This window comes from Gobio gobio (genome assembly GCF_949357685.1).
Source record: "Gobio gobio genome assembly, chromosome: 13".
NCBI lineage: Eukaryota > Metazoa > Chordata > Actinopteri > Cypriniformes > Gobionidae > Gobio > Gobio gobio.
The window spans coordinates 11,137,267-11,152,110 of NC_137106.1; the positions used below are offsets into that span (position 1 = coordinate 11,137,267).

Here is a 14,844-nt window from a genome sequence, read left to right on the forward strand (position 1 = left end):
AGATAAAACATCAATCAAATAAAATAAAAAAACTATTAATAATGAGTCAGTGAATTTAATTAATAAAGTTTTATTAAAATCCTTCCAAAATGTTTTTGTAAAAAAATACTGCCAGGCGACATTATTTCATACAGTCATTTTTTTCACGCATATGCTAGTTTTTTTTACATCGTTGTATTGAACTTGAGGTTATTCTTGTTTCCTTTGTTTTGTCGCTATTAGGCGTTTATTTTATTTTATTTGTCTGACTTGTCACATATTTAGACAATGTTGAGTGTAACGCCTCAAACATTTTTCTCTCTGTTATTCACGGTGTAAAAAAAGAAAAGTGTTTTAATGAAATAAAGACAATGGGCTATATTTAAGAAAATATCACAGACTGATTTTTTAAGAAAAATTCGAACATCAATTATTTAGTAAGCTTCATTGCGTCCCAATTTCATTTGGAAACAGTCTAAGATTCCCAAAAATGTTTTGATCATTTCGCACCATTCATTAAAGTGTCTTTAGAGAGGATGTGAATGAAAAAGGATTATTTGGCAATGTCAAGGGCGATAATTGAATGTTCCACTGCTCGCAATTATAAGGAAGAATTCAAAGATTCGATTCTGACTCCCCGCCTCCAAGTGAACTAGTGTAATTATGCGATGTCGCTCAAATCAGACCCTTACAATAGAATTATTCCAGGACCCGTCGGTAACCGTAAAGTCCTCAGTTTGCTCTCTCCCCCTCCTTCCCTTTACCGAGGGCACTCTTTGTGAAAGTTTTCCATTCAGTCACAGAGGACTCCGGGGTGTTAGCTCTGTCCTCACAGCTGCTTAAATCAAAATGGGAATTAAAGTAGCCAATTACATTTGTTGTTCAATGTATGCCTTTTTAAATAAATCGATTTTTTTGGTTTAAGTATTGTAGCACCATTGTTGATTTTTAATTGGGGTTTTCTGAATTCGAATCACAACAGTATTATTCTAAAGTTTGCAGAATTGTCACGGCATAACGTACAAATTCGTACGAGTGAGGTCGTACAAATTTGTACGAATTAGCCACATCGTACAAATACATACGAATTGGTTGTGAGATAGCGTTGGTGAAAACCCATCCGTAGCTGCAACGCGGACCAAAATGAAATGGAGCGGTGCCGCATTCAGAAAAGGTCGTCTTTAAAGTAGGCTTTGAGTTACGTTTGAATTGCCCTCTGCCCTAAAGAAACCCCGCCAGTGAAATATTGGGATTAACTGGTCTTTGAGGCGCGGATTAGCGCGACTTTCCCAAGCCACGCATTCCTGGTGCCGTGACTCTTAAAACGAAAGGGCCGGAAACCCGGCAGGGAAAATGAGAAATAATTAAAATTTGCTCAGGCCACAGATACATTTTCTTTAAGTGTCCTGATCTTAAAAAGCCAAATTACAAGACACATACAGGGCTTTTCAACTTTTACATTTGATTTAAGTTTCTGAGTAGGCTCAAACCTTATCAAAGCCAAATAAACCACTTGTTGAGATGCATATTATAAAATTAATTGGAATACATCGTGGAGTTGAGAGAGAGACAACTTCTTGTAAATCAATCAACCAGGAGATAGCCATTAATATTTATTGTGGATGCACGGGAGTTGCTCTTTTCACCATTTCAGTTTGAAATTGGGATAAAATCCGTTGTGAAATAATTAACAGCTTTTAAATGATTATTGTTAATGCACACGCCACAGTTTGGCACTTTCCTGATAAATCATCATTGTCGCTCAAGAAAATTTGGCGTTTCAGTTAATTTTATTTCTAGCAATAAATCGTCTTTATAAACACCTTTTATAACCTATTGATTTCAAGCAATTGTAGCTAACCTACAAAACACAAACACACACATAAAATTCAGAATACATTTTAATAACTCGTCCAGACTTAATAACTTTAAATATCGTGTCAGATTTTAAATTGTTTATTCATATTTCTGTGGCGGGACCACATTACCACTCCAGACATGTGTGTGGCATATATCAGTTATGACCAATGGAGATCAATGAACGGGGACAGACATTTCCTTTCTTACACATTCTCTTGAGTCCCAAGTATTTTCGAGATTGTTTGTCTTAGTCCAATAGTAATCATGTGACTATTCTTATTTACCGTCGTGTTTTCTCAAAGAAAAAAAACTTTAAAATCTATTAAAATCACAGCCGAGTCTTCGCAGATGCGACGGAGCTCACAAATTGCATACAGTTACAACAGATCACAGTTTCGAAGGCTAGCACAGATAAAAAAACACAAATGTACCATTTATATAAGACACACACTGATTGTCTTTTAAAAACTACATATTGATTCCTTATAAACACCTTTTCTTAAATAAAGTAGTGCATCCAGGTCGCCACGGGGGCGTTCAGCACACATGCACGCACACGTACACACGCACTCGCACACATCCTCTCTCTCTCTCTATCATCCTCCTGATGGAAGTGTCTCTCGTCTTGCCAACATTGAAATAGGTCGGCGTGCCGTAAGAGGCTTAGAGAAAGCCTGCCCATTCCAAGCACTTAAGCAAAAGATTGGCTCCTTTTGCCGTGTAGTTTTTTCTCTTTTCTTGTGTAAGGATTTGTTCCGTGGCTTTGACCTATAACTTAGGCTATTACAAATTCACTTTGATTCCCTGTATACCTTAAACAACAGGTTGTGGTCAGATGGCCTATGTTTATACGCACTCGCCACCCTTCAAATACTGTGCACGTAGCTCAAATAGATATTTCATGTCAAAGACAAACTTCAAAAGCGCTGTCGGGCACAATGCAAGCCATCCATCTCGGAGAGTTCGCGCGTCACGGAACACTTCTGTTTTTGGAAGAATGGCAGGTCTACAACGTTTATTTATGCTATTTTAGTGTGTTGATTGGACAGAATGGCAGACGGTTTGTTAGTTTCACAACACCTGGAATTTCCAGGAGGAAGTCTGGTCTTTGTAATCCAAGCAATCAGCATTAAAGTTCAGTTTCCACGAGGACGCTTGGTCCTTATAATCCAAGCAATCCGCGGCGGAGTTGAAGCCGAGCCCCGAGGCACCGTAACCTTGTGTGGGAAGGGACGCGGGAGTCTGGTTCAGGTGACTGGTGACTGCGTTGCTGCTCATGGGGCTCAAGGTGGATCCTGGCCCGGTCAGCTGATGGTGCATGGGCGTCAAGTAAGAGCCGCAGTCCATGCCCCCAAAGTAGGACGTGGAACCAGCGTAGCCCTGGCTGTATCCAGACGCTTGAGTATAGGTCATGGGGTACGATCGCTGCATGCAGGAGGAGGAGGTAGAGAGTGGGTCTGACAGCGGCGAGATGGAGGCCGGGCTCCAAATGGACACCGGCGCGGTTGTGGTGGAGACGGCCGGCACAGAAGTGCTGGAGGGCGGGGTGAACTGGCCACTCGCCCCGCTCTCAGAACTGGCTTCCCGCGCTGGAGAGCTCTTCTTTTTGGCAGGTCGCACCTTGTTCTGGCCTCCGTTTTGTTGTTGTTGCTGCTGCTGGCGACACTTTGCCCTTCGGTTTTTAAACCAAACCTGACGTGGTAAAAACAGGGTTTATTAACATTTACAATGTCACCCAATTTAATTCATGGGACAGCACAACCTATGCTAATTATATGTTGCACAACATAATTATAGTTCATACAGATGTCCATGTATTTTTTTTAAATAAGGCACTCGTAGCTTACCTGTACACGGGACTCAGGTAAGTTGATTTTCAAGGCCACCTCCTCGCGCATGAAAATATCCGGGTAGCGCGTTTTGGCGAATAAAGCCTCCAGCACATCTAGTTGCGCTCTAGTAAATGTTGTCCTTTCCCGCCTCTGCTTTCGAGGAGTCGCTGTTTTAAATAAAAAAATGCATCACACGGTTGGTCATCCGAAAAACTTTCATGCATAGATTTCATTTAAAAGCAGGTTATAAATATATATACATGATACCAAAATATTATATATGGAGCATAATTGTAATTTTATTATATCTGGAACATCATTGTAATTAGATTTTAAAAAATCATTTAAAATGATTTTTAAATACAATATTTGAATGCTTTAAACTTTCCCCCCGTCTGATAGCCGCTGTTGTTGGTACAGTTGTATAAAAAACAATGTAGGCCTACTTTTGAGAATAAATATAAGAATAACAGATGCCGTTTTATTTTAATTAACCAGTTGTGTTTTATAAGTTTTTTAATTATTACAATTTGCCAAATAATCTAAAAATTAGATTACAAAAGGTTGTGAACTTGACTGAATAGTTCAACATTTATAATAATCACACATTTGTAAAATAATAAACGTTGAAAGTGTAATTAGATGCAAGCATATGCAACCAGCGCAGAAAATCAAATAGCCAGGCCTACTATTTACATGTATGCACATACGGGAAAAACTGTTACTATAATCCCTGAATCCACATTCAAAGTATGTTTAAGCCTTCAAGTCGTAAGTCGCATTTTACACCAAGTGGTTTAGTCGGAAGCTTGTCTCACCTGGGTAACCAACGGAAGGGTGCAGAAGGTCCATACCGGAGGTAGTTAAACTTAGCCCGTTGACCGTGTAAGGTGGTTGCTTGAGATACGACATCATGCTAAAGATGGTTGTGGGGGGTAAAGTTGGAGAAAATGTGGAAAGCTGGACACCGGCTCCTTCCGTCTCTTTTCTGAAATTCAGCTTCTAGCCTGTTTACGTCTTCAGCAGTGGATGTGAAACCAAAAAACCCTGTTTTCAAAAAAATCACAAGGATAGAAAAAGATGTTCACGTAATTGTCATTTGATAGAACCGCGGGTTCCTCTAGCTGCGATGACTTATAGGCGAATAAAGCACGTCCACACCGCAACGTGCTCTTAAAGCCGCTCCAGACCTCCAGCTGTCCTCATGAGATGAACGAAGCTCATCTCGACAAACGCCCCCCGTCCCTCCCCTTCCTCCCCTCTCCCCACCAACCCCAAAAAGTAACATCTATTAATTGCAACAAGTCTTCACAAAGACCAAACTCAGTCGTTCAAATGTGCACACAAGCCAGAAACGCAATTTGCATAGGAACCCGGCTAATTGTCTCAGGCATAAGAGCATTGATTGGGAGCTATTGGTGGAAACAAAGGCCACTGTTAGCCTGATAACTAATGCTGATAACAAAAGCTCCAATGGAGAGGACAAAAGTAACGATGACAAAAGTAGCCTCCTCCTTTCCTTAGTCATATCAGTCAGAACAGTATTATAAAAGTATAATTATAACTGTAGTATTTTCCAGAAACGACCTGTGCAGAAAGGAGTGTATAAGAAATACGCCCAACTTTATTGATGTTCCATTAAACATTTGTTCCTCTGTGGATTGTGTTTGTTTAGCTGATGTAGATATATATTAGTTTAGATAATAGTTTATTAAAAAATAAATTAAGAGAATGAAAGGGCCAAATGAAACGTTTTTTTTTTTGTTTTTGCTTTTTAATAATTGGCTATTGGGTTTTCAAATTATCTGAAGCTCAGCACCATCCAAAGCACAATTATTTCTGAATAAATGATGATGTTATTAAACAAAAACTTTAGCCTTATTATGCAGAAAAGTTTTTTTTTTAATCCAACGGTTTCGCCCCTCAATCTGTCACTTAAAACAGTCCTCGTCTACCAGTTGCACAGCCGCTCGATAGTAATTACCTCATCCAAGAATTAATTATGATAAATGTTGTTGTTGATAAATTAACGAGATAATCCGTGTGGCACGCGCTCCCCTAATTACTGGACGCTACCTTTTCAGCTGAACGTTTGGCCTCATTGATTCTGTGCATGACTACAATAAAAATCACACGCGTGCGCGCTCGCGCACACATACACACTCAGACACTTCAACGCAACGTCGTCTCTGATAAGACACAGAACAAACTACTGAAATAATAAAAAAGTATTTAGACTATAAGCATCAGATTTTTACTTGTGCAAGACAGAGGGAAATAGCGAGTGTGTGTATCTGTAGGCTATTAATCAGAAATAAGACAAGTGTGCAGAATGATCTCTCTTTGTTTGCTTATTACTTATCTAATGCACTCAAACTGTTGAAACGAGCACACACACACACACACACATACAAAATCAACCAGTTAGCCTACTTACAGTAGACGTAGATTTAAATTAACTTTTGAAAATGAAAATTGTGAAACCGCGTTTAACCACAAGTCAAAATATGTATCGGTTAATATCGATTTTCTATTTTTATTTTTTAATTAAGGATCACATTAAACATAGGCTACTTGTGTGGCGCTATTAAAATACGTTTGGCCCATAAAACCCCCCCAGAAATATTAATTTACGTAGCGGTAGCACAACAACGACGATAATAATAATAATAATAATAATACTGTCATAAATAATGCATAATATGCATTCATAAAATTGCACATGCACGACTGCACAAAGCGGGCTGTACTTACTGAATAACTGGATTCAATTCGAAGTCCGGTAAAGTTTTATGTCCGATAGCAAATATAGTACGTCTAAATCGTTAGAAAAAAAATATTCAAGGCATCAAGATAAAATCCTTTTCATCAAACCGTGAAGCAAATGAGTTCTGAATGATGAAGCGTCTACAGCTAAACACGAAGAAAGGATAGAATGGTTTAGAGAGATTAAGCACATACGGTTATGATTCGCTGCTCTTCTGGGTTGAAGTTGCTGGAGTCTGATTTGTACAGCACGCTGGCCAATGAAGAGCTCAGGACTGGAGTCTGTGTCTCTCGCAGGGCCCTTTGCAGGGAAACAAATGTCGACAGCTACTTTTTGATGCAAACTCTCCAGCCAATGAGAGCGAGGCCCTCGCGGAGCACATTCTCATCTCGGAGAGTCATCGGAATGTAATTTTATGTTGTAACATTAACTCATAAAGTGGAAAGAGAATTCATTTCTTAGTAGTTACACTGCAATCTGCTTGAAATCATTATATTTGAGCTGCGGTGGCCCCTAGTGAACGTGCGCTATAGTTTGTATACCACACCAAAAAAAGTTGCAAATATACTAGTAATCATTTCAGGCAGGATTATTAATCATGAGAGAAAACTGCAGACTCAGTCTTTCATTGTTCTTATAAATATGACAGAAAACAAATGTTGAATACGGACGCTTCTCGCCTTTCTGTTGCGTAGCTGGAGGGATTTACGGGGACTTAATTCCTTAAAACTGTCCTCTCGTCCACATGACGCTCAAACTGCAAGTGCTCAAGCTGATATACCCAAACGTATCAAGAGATGAGTGCATCGCATTGCCATGGGGCTAGATTAAGGCCTTTTATAAGACATGTAGAATACACGAGAAACCAGTGTGGAGTGGCGCAACGAGGAGGTGAATTGGGTACCTTTTAAAATGTTTCAAACAACACGTTGCCAATATCCACTTCGAGAAATGTCTATCGGGATTCTTCTGTGTGGGAGGAAAGCCGACAGTATCATAACAGCTTTAAGTCTGTAGCCTACATTTGAAGACATCCTGAGAAGTGGAGAACCTGACAAGCACCCGAGTGACTCGAGACGCGCGGACAAATGAACAACGCGGTGAGCAACATATTCATAACAAAGATCATTGTTATTTATTAACGCATGCTATTAAAAAAAAAAAAAAAAAGTCAGTTAATCCAGGACACTTCTGTTTAAATGACATTCGACTTTTATTCTAAATTAAATAATTTATTGATATAAATACACATACATATTTATGATTATGCAGTTTTTTTTAATCGTTGTTGTTGAATTTCAAATACAAAATTGTAATAGGATCCGTAGCCTAGCCTATACGTTGTAATCCTTTTTCAGTTTAAATATAACTAACATTTTGTTTGATATTATTGGAGTATAAACTATAGCAAATGTTGGTCATGTTTTATATTTATATATATATATATATATATATATATATATATATATATATATATATATATATATATATATATATATATATATATATATATATATATATATATATATATATATATATATATATATATATATATATATATATATAAGTTAAGGTTAGAGCATTGTCCTGTTTAGTACCCTACAATTAAATTATAGAAACAACACTATCTATAGTGATAATATGATAATAATAATAATTATTATTATTTTTCAAGATGACCCTTCATTTTACATTACACTTGCACTAAATAATGCCACTATTGAGTACGTAAACGCAAAGAGAATAAAAAAAAGTCTACTGTTCCATTCCATTTAGAATCTATCCATAATGTGTTTATCAAAGACACGTTCTTTCATATGCAGATCTAGGAATGTCATTGCATTAATCGAGTGTGATCTTTCACTGTGTTACAGATGCAGAAAGAAAAAAAAACTTTTACACTTGAAGACGCGATGGAAAGCTTCGGTTGTGCACCTGCTATTGTGGAATGGGATGATGACAGCCACCATTATATCCTGGTGATTTACCTGTTAATATTTCCCCACATCCACCTGCCACGCACGGTTGTGAAAATCTATAAACAATGGCTTTCACTGCAAGCGCTTCTGAAGTTCTTTGTGTTGGAAAGTGAATGAAAAATTACCGCCGTTTCTCTTTTAAACTAATTTGATTGAGATCAAATTTGGGCGAAAACTGCAGGTCGCTACACGTCGAGGATTAACCAAATTATAATTGTAGAGAGCATTCAAAAAAAACAAAACATGGATAAATATAATTTTTTTTTGGTTGCGGTTTTTCATTTAAGTTTAAAAAGGATCGGGCACTTGAAAAGTTCCCTTCTGCAGTTGTTTATACGCGGCCGGTGTGTTTCTCGTTATATTAAAGCGCACTGTGTAATTTATTTAGCAACGCGCAATGATAAATAAACGACGTTTCATCCTCCATCACCATCCCGCGTGCCTTTATCGCTGGGATCTCGCCCAGCGTTGCCTCTCGCTGTTTAAACTGCTAAATTATTTATCAAATTCTAAACGCCTCGCGTCCGGAGGGAACTCTCATCTTTAAAGGAATTGTGGTTTGTCAAAGTGAAAAAGAGCAATGCGTGTTCGCGCCCGTGGCCACAACAGCGCAATCCCAGTAAATGACACCCTTTCCCTTTAATCTCCACTTTGCTTGAGTGGCGAGCTCCAATCATAAACGCTTATTTCAGTTATAATGTCGAGCATGCATCAATATCTAGTAATTTGCTACGACGTTACCTTTTTTTTTTTTTTACTTAATAGTACATTTACAATGACCCTACTAAAACAGATAATGAAAAATACAATGTCTATAATTGTAATAATATTATTATTTTATTATTAACAATAGCACCGATCCATTATTATTATTAAACAAAGAAAAATGTTAAAAGTATAGAAGTAAACCATTCAAATACGAGCACCTCTAATCTCTCTCTCTGTCTCCCCTGCAGGTCCCAATGTTTTGCAAGCTCTGGTGGGCAAAAGCAAAGTGGACATTATCTGATGTTATCTTGTGTGCATGTTTGGAGGAGCACAGTAGGAGTGGATCAGTTTCTTCACAGTTTATGAAGCTTAGAACATCTTTAGTAGCTTTTTCAATTATGACACTAAAATTGCTCGATTTGACTTGTCCGCGTCACATACATTGTGTTTTTCTCTTCACAAGGTTGAGTTTAGTTATTAGAGATATGCTTGAATGGACATCATTTAGCATGATGAACCTGCTATAATATTCCCCCAAATGTTTCTGATTTGACATAATTGTGACAGTGTTTAAATGCGATAACAGAGTCTTTTTTCTTTTGATGAGAGGAACACTTGAATGTGAAGGTATATTTGCACAACGTAATTACTATGAATAAAAGAGCTCGTTTGATCTTTATTGACATTCATAATTTCCCGTGTGCCACATCTTCCCGTAAGGTACAGGAAACTTAAATGGGGTTAAATGTTACGCGTCACGGTCCGAGAAAATAAGGATGTCAGATCGGAAGGGTGGGGGAAACGGAGGATGATTGCACAGTATTTCAGGAGATCACTAAGGTTACAGCAATCTACATAGAGACTAGGGATAAAGAGAAAGAGAGAAAGCACATTAAAATTCCTCTGTACAGTCACTCATGCTGCAACAATATTGTACAAAATCCCATTTTAAAATACGTCTATGTATAATTATGTTTACTTTTCCCCCCTGTAATATATGCACTTTATTCTAAAGCAAGATGCTTTTTTTTCCCTCAAATGCAAGTTTTGGTAACACTTTAATATAGTAATAACTATAAATGACTAACCCTATACTTAATTATTATTACTCAGCACTTAAACGCGTAATTACACTGTAGCAAGAACCTTAAAAAATGGTGCTTACACTTTATTTTAAGGTGTCCTTTTTACAGTGGAATTATACATTTTAAGTACGGAGTAATATTAATTAACTACATGTACTTACTACAGGGTTAGGGTTAGTTGCATGTAATTATGCATCATTAATAGTTATTACTACAGTAACTACATGTAACGTGTAACAAGGACACTGTAAAATAAAGTGTTACCAAAGGTGGTTACACTTTATTTTAATGTGTCCGTGTTACAGTGTAATTATGCATATATTAATTAACTATTTGTACTTACGACAGGGTTAGGTGCATATAATTATGCATTCTTTACTGTTATTACTGTAGGTAAGTACATGCAACGTGTAACCAAAATGTAAGTACTGAGTAATAATAATTAAATACATGTACTTACTATAGGTTTTGTTTAAGGTTAGTTGCGTGTAATTATACACAATTTATAGTTACTAGTAACTACGTTACATATGTAACAATGACACAGAAAAATAAAGTGTTACCAAAAATGTTACCTTATAATTTAGGTAATATTAGTACATACTATAGGGTTAGGTTTAGTTGCATGTAATTTAGTTATTATAGTAACTACATGTAACATATTATGTAACAATGACAGTAAAATAAAGGCTTACACTTTATTGTTACAGTGTAATTATATATTTAAGTACTGAGTAATAACAATACAACATGTACTTAATATAAGGTTAGGGTTTAGTTGAATTTACTGTTATTACTATAGAAAGTACATGTAACACATGCATCAAGTACACTGTAAAATAAAGGGTTACCAAATAAAGTACATCAAGTTTGTTGTACATAAGTGTGCTCTAGAACTTCTCACTAGAGCAGAAAAAAAGGCACAAACCAGGGCACAATTCTGTGCATATGTATGATGCATTTAGTGTCTTCTGGAAATATTTAACGGTTATTAATCACTACTGTAATTGTTTGTCTGCTGTTTACACAGGGGCCAAGCGGCAAACAAATGGATTCAATTAAAACTGATTCTTCCCTTCAAGTCATCAATATGAGGCAAAGTAAGCCCTCCACCATACTGACAAGGACAAACAAGTACACACAAGGGGACACTAAACGTTCTTTCAGTCATGCATAAACATGCTTTTCTCTCTACACTCTTGCTCTCTCACTTTTTCTTACACACACGCACACACAATACAAAGACCCTCAAGGTGAACTCGGTGAAAGATCTACGAATACAGATCTTCAAAGAATTTGCGGTGCAATTCTTTCATACGAACATTCTCAAACGATTGACGATAACTCCATTCAGTGCATTATTATAAAGCAAAAAAGATGTAGTATGTTTTCTGACTGGCGTGAGGTGTGTGGAGAACGGTGGATCCTGCCCTGCAGTGTGGGCTTCACTTCTCTCAGAGTTCAAAGGCACAGGAACTGAGAGGGTCGGATTTATTCAGGCTTTATGTGGTGAATGCTTGGATGTCTTTCTTGTAGTCTGCAAGGCCCTAAGATCACATTTAGGAAATGTTCTATTGTGAGGTTGCCTGTGAAATCCCCATAATAAATTCACCAAACAGGCACAAGCAATGGCTATTTAAGATCGTGGCCATATTTTTCCTTTCTATCTTGCCTTCCGGGTAAAGGTGTGTCTGTTTATGCATCACTTTTAGACTCGCAGTGCTGCAAACACGAGTAAAATGGACATTAAAGGATCAATGATCCAACAATCTGGCTCTTATTGAAACGTTCAATACAAATTTCGGATTATTATGGTTTTGTGACACAGAAGTAGTCTAATTAAATGAACAGTTCACCGTCATTTCCACCAGGGGTGGGGAACGTTGATCCTGGAGGGCCACTCTCTTGCAGAGTTTAGCTCCAACCCTGAAAAAAACCACTCGCCTGTCTGTAACTTTAGTAATCCTGAAGACCTTGACCACCTTCAGGTGTGCTTGATTAGGGTTGGAGCTAAACTCTGCAAGAGACTGGCCCTCCAGGATCAACGTTCCCCACCCCTGATTTACCAGTCCGATCACCCGAAAATGCGTAGAAATAATAAGAGTGTGCAATGTGGATATGCTACGCAGTTTTTCGCGTGCATATGATGCGCACTCATTTTGGCGTATACATTCCACGACATTGCACACTCGTACTATTGATACGCAGTCTCATGTGATCGTGTTGGATTTACACATTCTCATGATATGACTTTCTTCAATGGAAGATATTTTGGAAAATGGCCAGAAACATTTTTATATTACATATAAACATATAATATTTTAAGAGGAAAAAGTCATACATTTGGAACAACACGAAGGTGAGTATTTGATTATGAATTTTTCGGGGTTTTTTTTGGCTGAACTATCCTTTTAAGAGGTGACATTTTTTAGGTGCGTAAGTGATGACAGAATTTTCATTTTTTGGGGGTAACTATCCCTTTAAGAAGTGACATAATTATGTTATTTTGTCCCCAAGCCAAATATTTGCACCTATCCTCAAATATGCATGTTAACATTATTGAGTCTTTAATTATGTGATATAATTAACCCCGCACCCAGTTTGAAAGGCATGCGAGTCGAGGACGAGCCCCCATATGGGGTGAGCATTCCTTGCATGTGCCCCGTCCAAACCCCACTTTGTTTTGAGTGACATTCTGGCACTCTTGTTCATACACCAATACTCAGCCTCCAAATTGTACCGTCTTGCTGTCTTACACACTGCCAGTTCACACACATCTCTCTCCCTAAACATATTTCATCGGGTTTTATGCACATATATATTTTTAGTCTTCTGAAAATCTTACACTTATTTTCTTTTTTTTTAATGCCAGTCCCTCTCAACTGTTCATATCTCTTTTGGGGAAGTGGAGGCTGTCTGTTGGGACTCCTCTCATAATTCTGTCAGTTGGATGTTTCCATTACGTTCTCTTCACGTTCCTGCCGTGTTCTTGTCCCGGCTCCAGCCTGTAGTCAACTACCCTTCCAGCCACAGGCTGGCAGCTGGTTTTTTTTGTGTATCTCTAAGGGCTTGTCTGTCAACTGGAACCCTCCCCTCCAATTAGGAGAGTAAACACAAGACCCGTCTGTGTGTGTGCTTGTGTATGTGCTTATAAAAAGTTCACAAACTGTCACCTAAAACTCCCCTCCAGTGATAAAACAGCGCCTAGATTCTGATCGCCAAACTGCTCTTTTAACAGTACATTGGATTATTTTGGCATAAATAAATTGTAAATTTACTACTGAGAAACAAAAAAAGTAGAAATAAATGTAAAATTATATAAATAAACATTTAAAAAAAAAGGTTGTTAGTCTTATCTTCTGTAGATCTGAAAGGAAAGATGTTTATATCTAATTTTACATGTAGAGTTTCTAGATATTTAAATTGAGGAAATATTTGGCACTTGATTGTAGCCTATATGTTGCATTGAACTGGACATATTTTAGTAAAAATTTGTTTTTTTTTGGGACATTAACATGACAGGTCACCACTCGCCGCTCTCCTGGTTACTATGGGGTACCAATACTGCTGAAAAGAATGTAGAGTCTGCCAGAGTTGCAGACTGGGACAGAACGGGATATGTGTTTGTGTGCATGCGTGTGTGTGTGCGCGATTGACTGTGTGTGTGCTGGGGGTGGGAACACTCTCAGAAACCCCAGTGGTTACCGCCTTGCGGCTGGCAATAGGGATGCAGGAATTTCACTAGACCTACTGCCCGGAAAATGCCAGGTGGGAGACGAGGAGCGGACAGAGGGTGTGGACGAGTCACATTAATTGTTGGCAGGGGAGGTGGTGGATAGGTAGCTCAGGAACTGACAGAAGCTCCATAGAAAAATAGAGCAGTCAAATCAATTGCAGCTTGATGTATTTACTGTCGCTTTAATGTAATTTGTCTTGAAAGCAAAAATGCAAACTAATAATTTTGAGGTCTAAATTATATATATATATATAGCTTTGAGTAATGTTTTTGAATAAAATGCTATTAAAATATAAAAAGCGTCACCCTTCTCTGTGGTTATTGTAATAATAATAAAAAAAACATGCAATTAACATGCTGAATATTATAGTCTAATGATGCTATGATTGCGACCAAGACTTGCTAAAAATGCATTTTAAAAATCTTCAAAACCTTGTGTAGGTGTATTTTTATCTTTTATTGAGAAGAGCCGTAGTTTTTGTTGTTTAAAAATAATTTCACATGCCCTCATACATGATGAAAATGCAACAATATTAAACTATTTTATCTTTTCTTTTAATAAGAGTGTTGTTTAATAAATTTGTCTCAAATGATATTGGATTTTGTTGAATAGAAGACCTTTGTCTTTTTACGAAAATGTTTTTCATTAATATTGTATTGTATGATTTTATCTAACGTGACTCCTATGGAGTCATAAGCATATAAAATGACATTCCATCTACAAATGTGGCGATGGGGAAGAGCTCAGTTGCTTTGAAATCAATGTGGTCTCTGCTGTGGAGCTTCTGGGGCACAGTTCAATAAAGCAGCAGCATAATGGTCAGCACCATGGTGGAGCCATCGAGTCATGGAGCAACATCATGCTCCGCAGCAGGGGAAGACATCGGGCAGATGGGTC

General features: G+C 37.7%; 1 protein-coding gene and 1 long non-coding RNA gene across 3 annotated transcripts; one reads left to right on the forward strand and one right to left on the reverse strand.

Moving 5' to 3' along the window:
* Positions 1-1,576: 1,576 nt before the first annotated feature.
* otx2b (orthodenticle homeobox 2b) lies at positions 1,577-7,055 on the reverse strand. Of its 2 annotated transcripts, none has more exons than XM_079832247.1 (4): positions 6,633-7,055; positions 4,490-4,718; positions 3,687-3,838; positions 1,577-3,531 (listed from the first exon to the last, which is right to left on the reverse strand). In XM_079832247.1, exons 2-4 carry the CDS (start codon positions 4,584-4,586, stop codon positions 2,911-2,913), a joined length of 870 nt encoding a protein of 289 aa, XP_079688373.1. In that variant the 5' UTR covers positions 4,587-4,718; positions 6,633-7,055; the 3' UTR covers positions 1,577-2,910. The 2 variants fall into 2 exon arrangements, with proteins under 2 accessions (XP_079688373.1, XP_079688372.1); XM_079832246.1 differs by having other exon boundaries at positions 1,581-3,531; positions 6,426-6,654.
* LOC307135679 lies at positions 6,854-11,086 on the forward strand. Its single transcript, XR_013817702.1, has 3 exons — positions 6,854-7,538; positions 8,313-8,417; positions 9,374-11,086. It is a non-coding gene; the product is annotated as an uncharacterized lncRNA (long non-coding RNA).
* The last annotated feature ends 3,758 nt before the right edge of the window (positions 11,087-14,844 follow it).

Excerpts from the sequence above, each read along its gene's own strand:
- otx2b (XM_079832247.1), bottom strand. The coding sequence starts at position 4,586 with ATGATGTCGTATCTCAAGCAACCACCTTACACGGTCAACGGGCTAAGT. Across the intron at positions 3,839-4,489 it reads CCCTTCCGTTGGTTACCCAG|CGACTCCTCGAAAGCAGAGG; the intron begins GTGAGACAAGCT and ends TATTTAAAACAG. Across the intron at positions 3,532-3,686 it reads TACCTGAGTCCCGTGTACAG|GTTTGGTTTAAAAACCGAAG; the intron begins GTAAGCTACGAG and ends TTACCACGTCAG.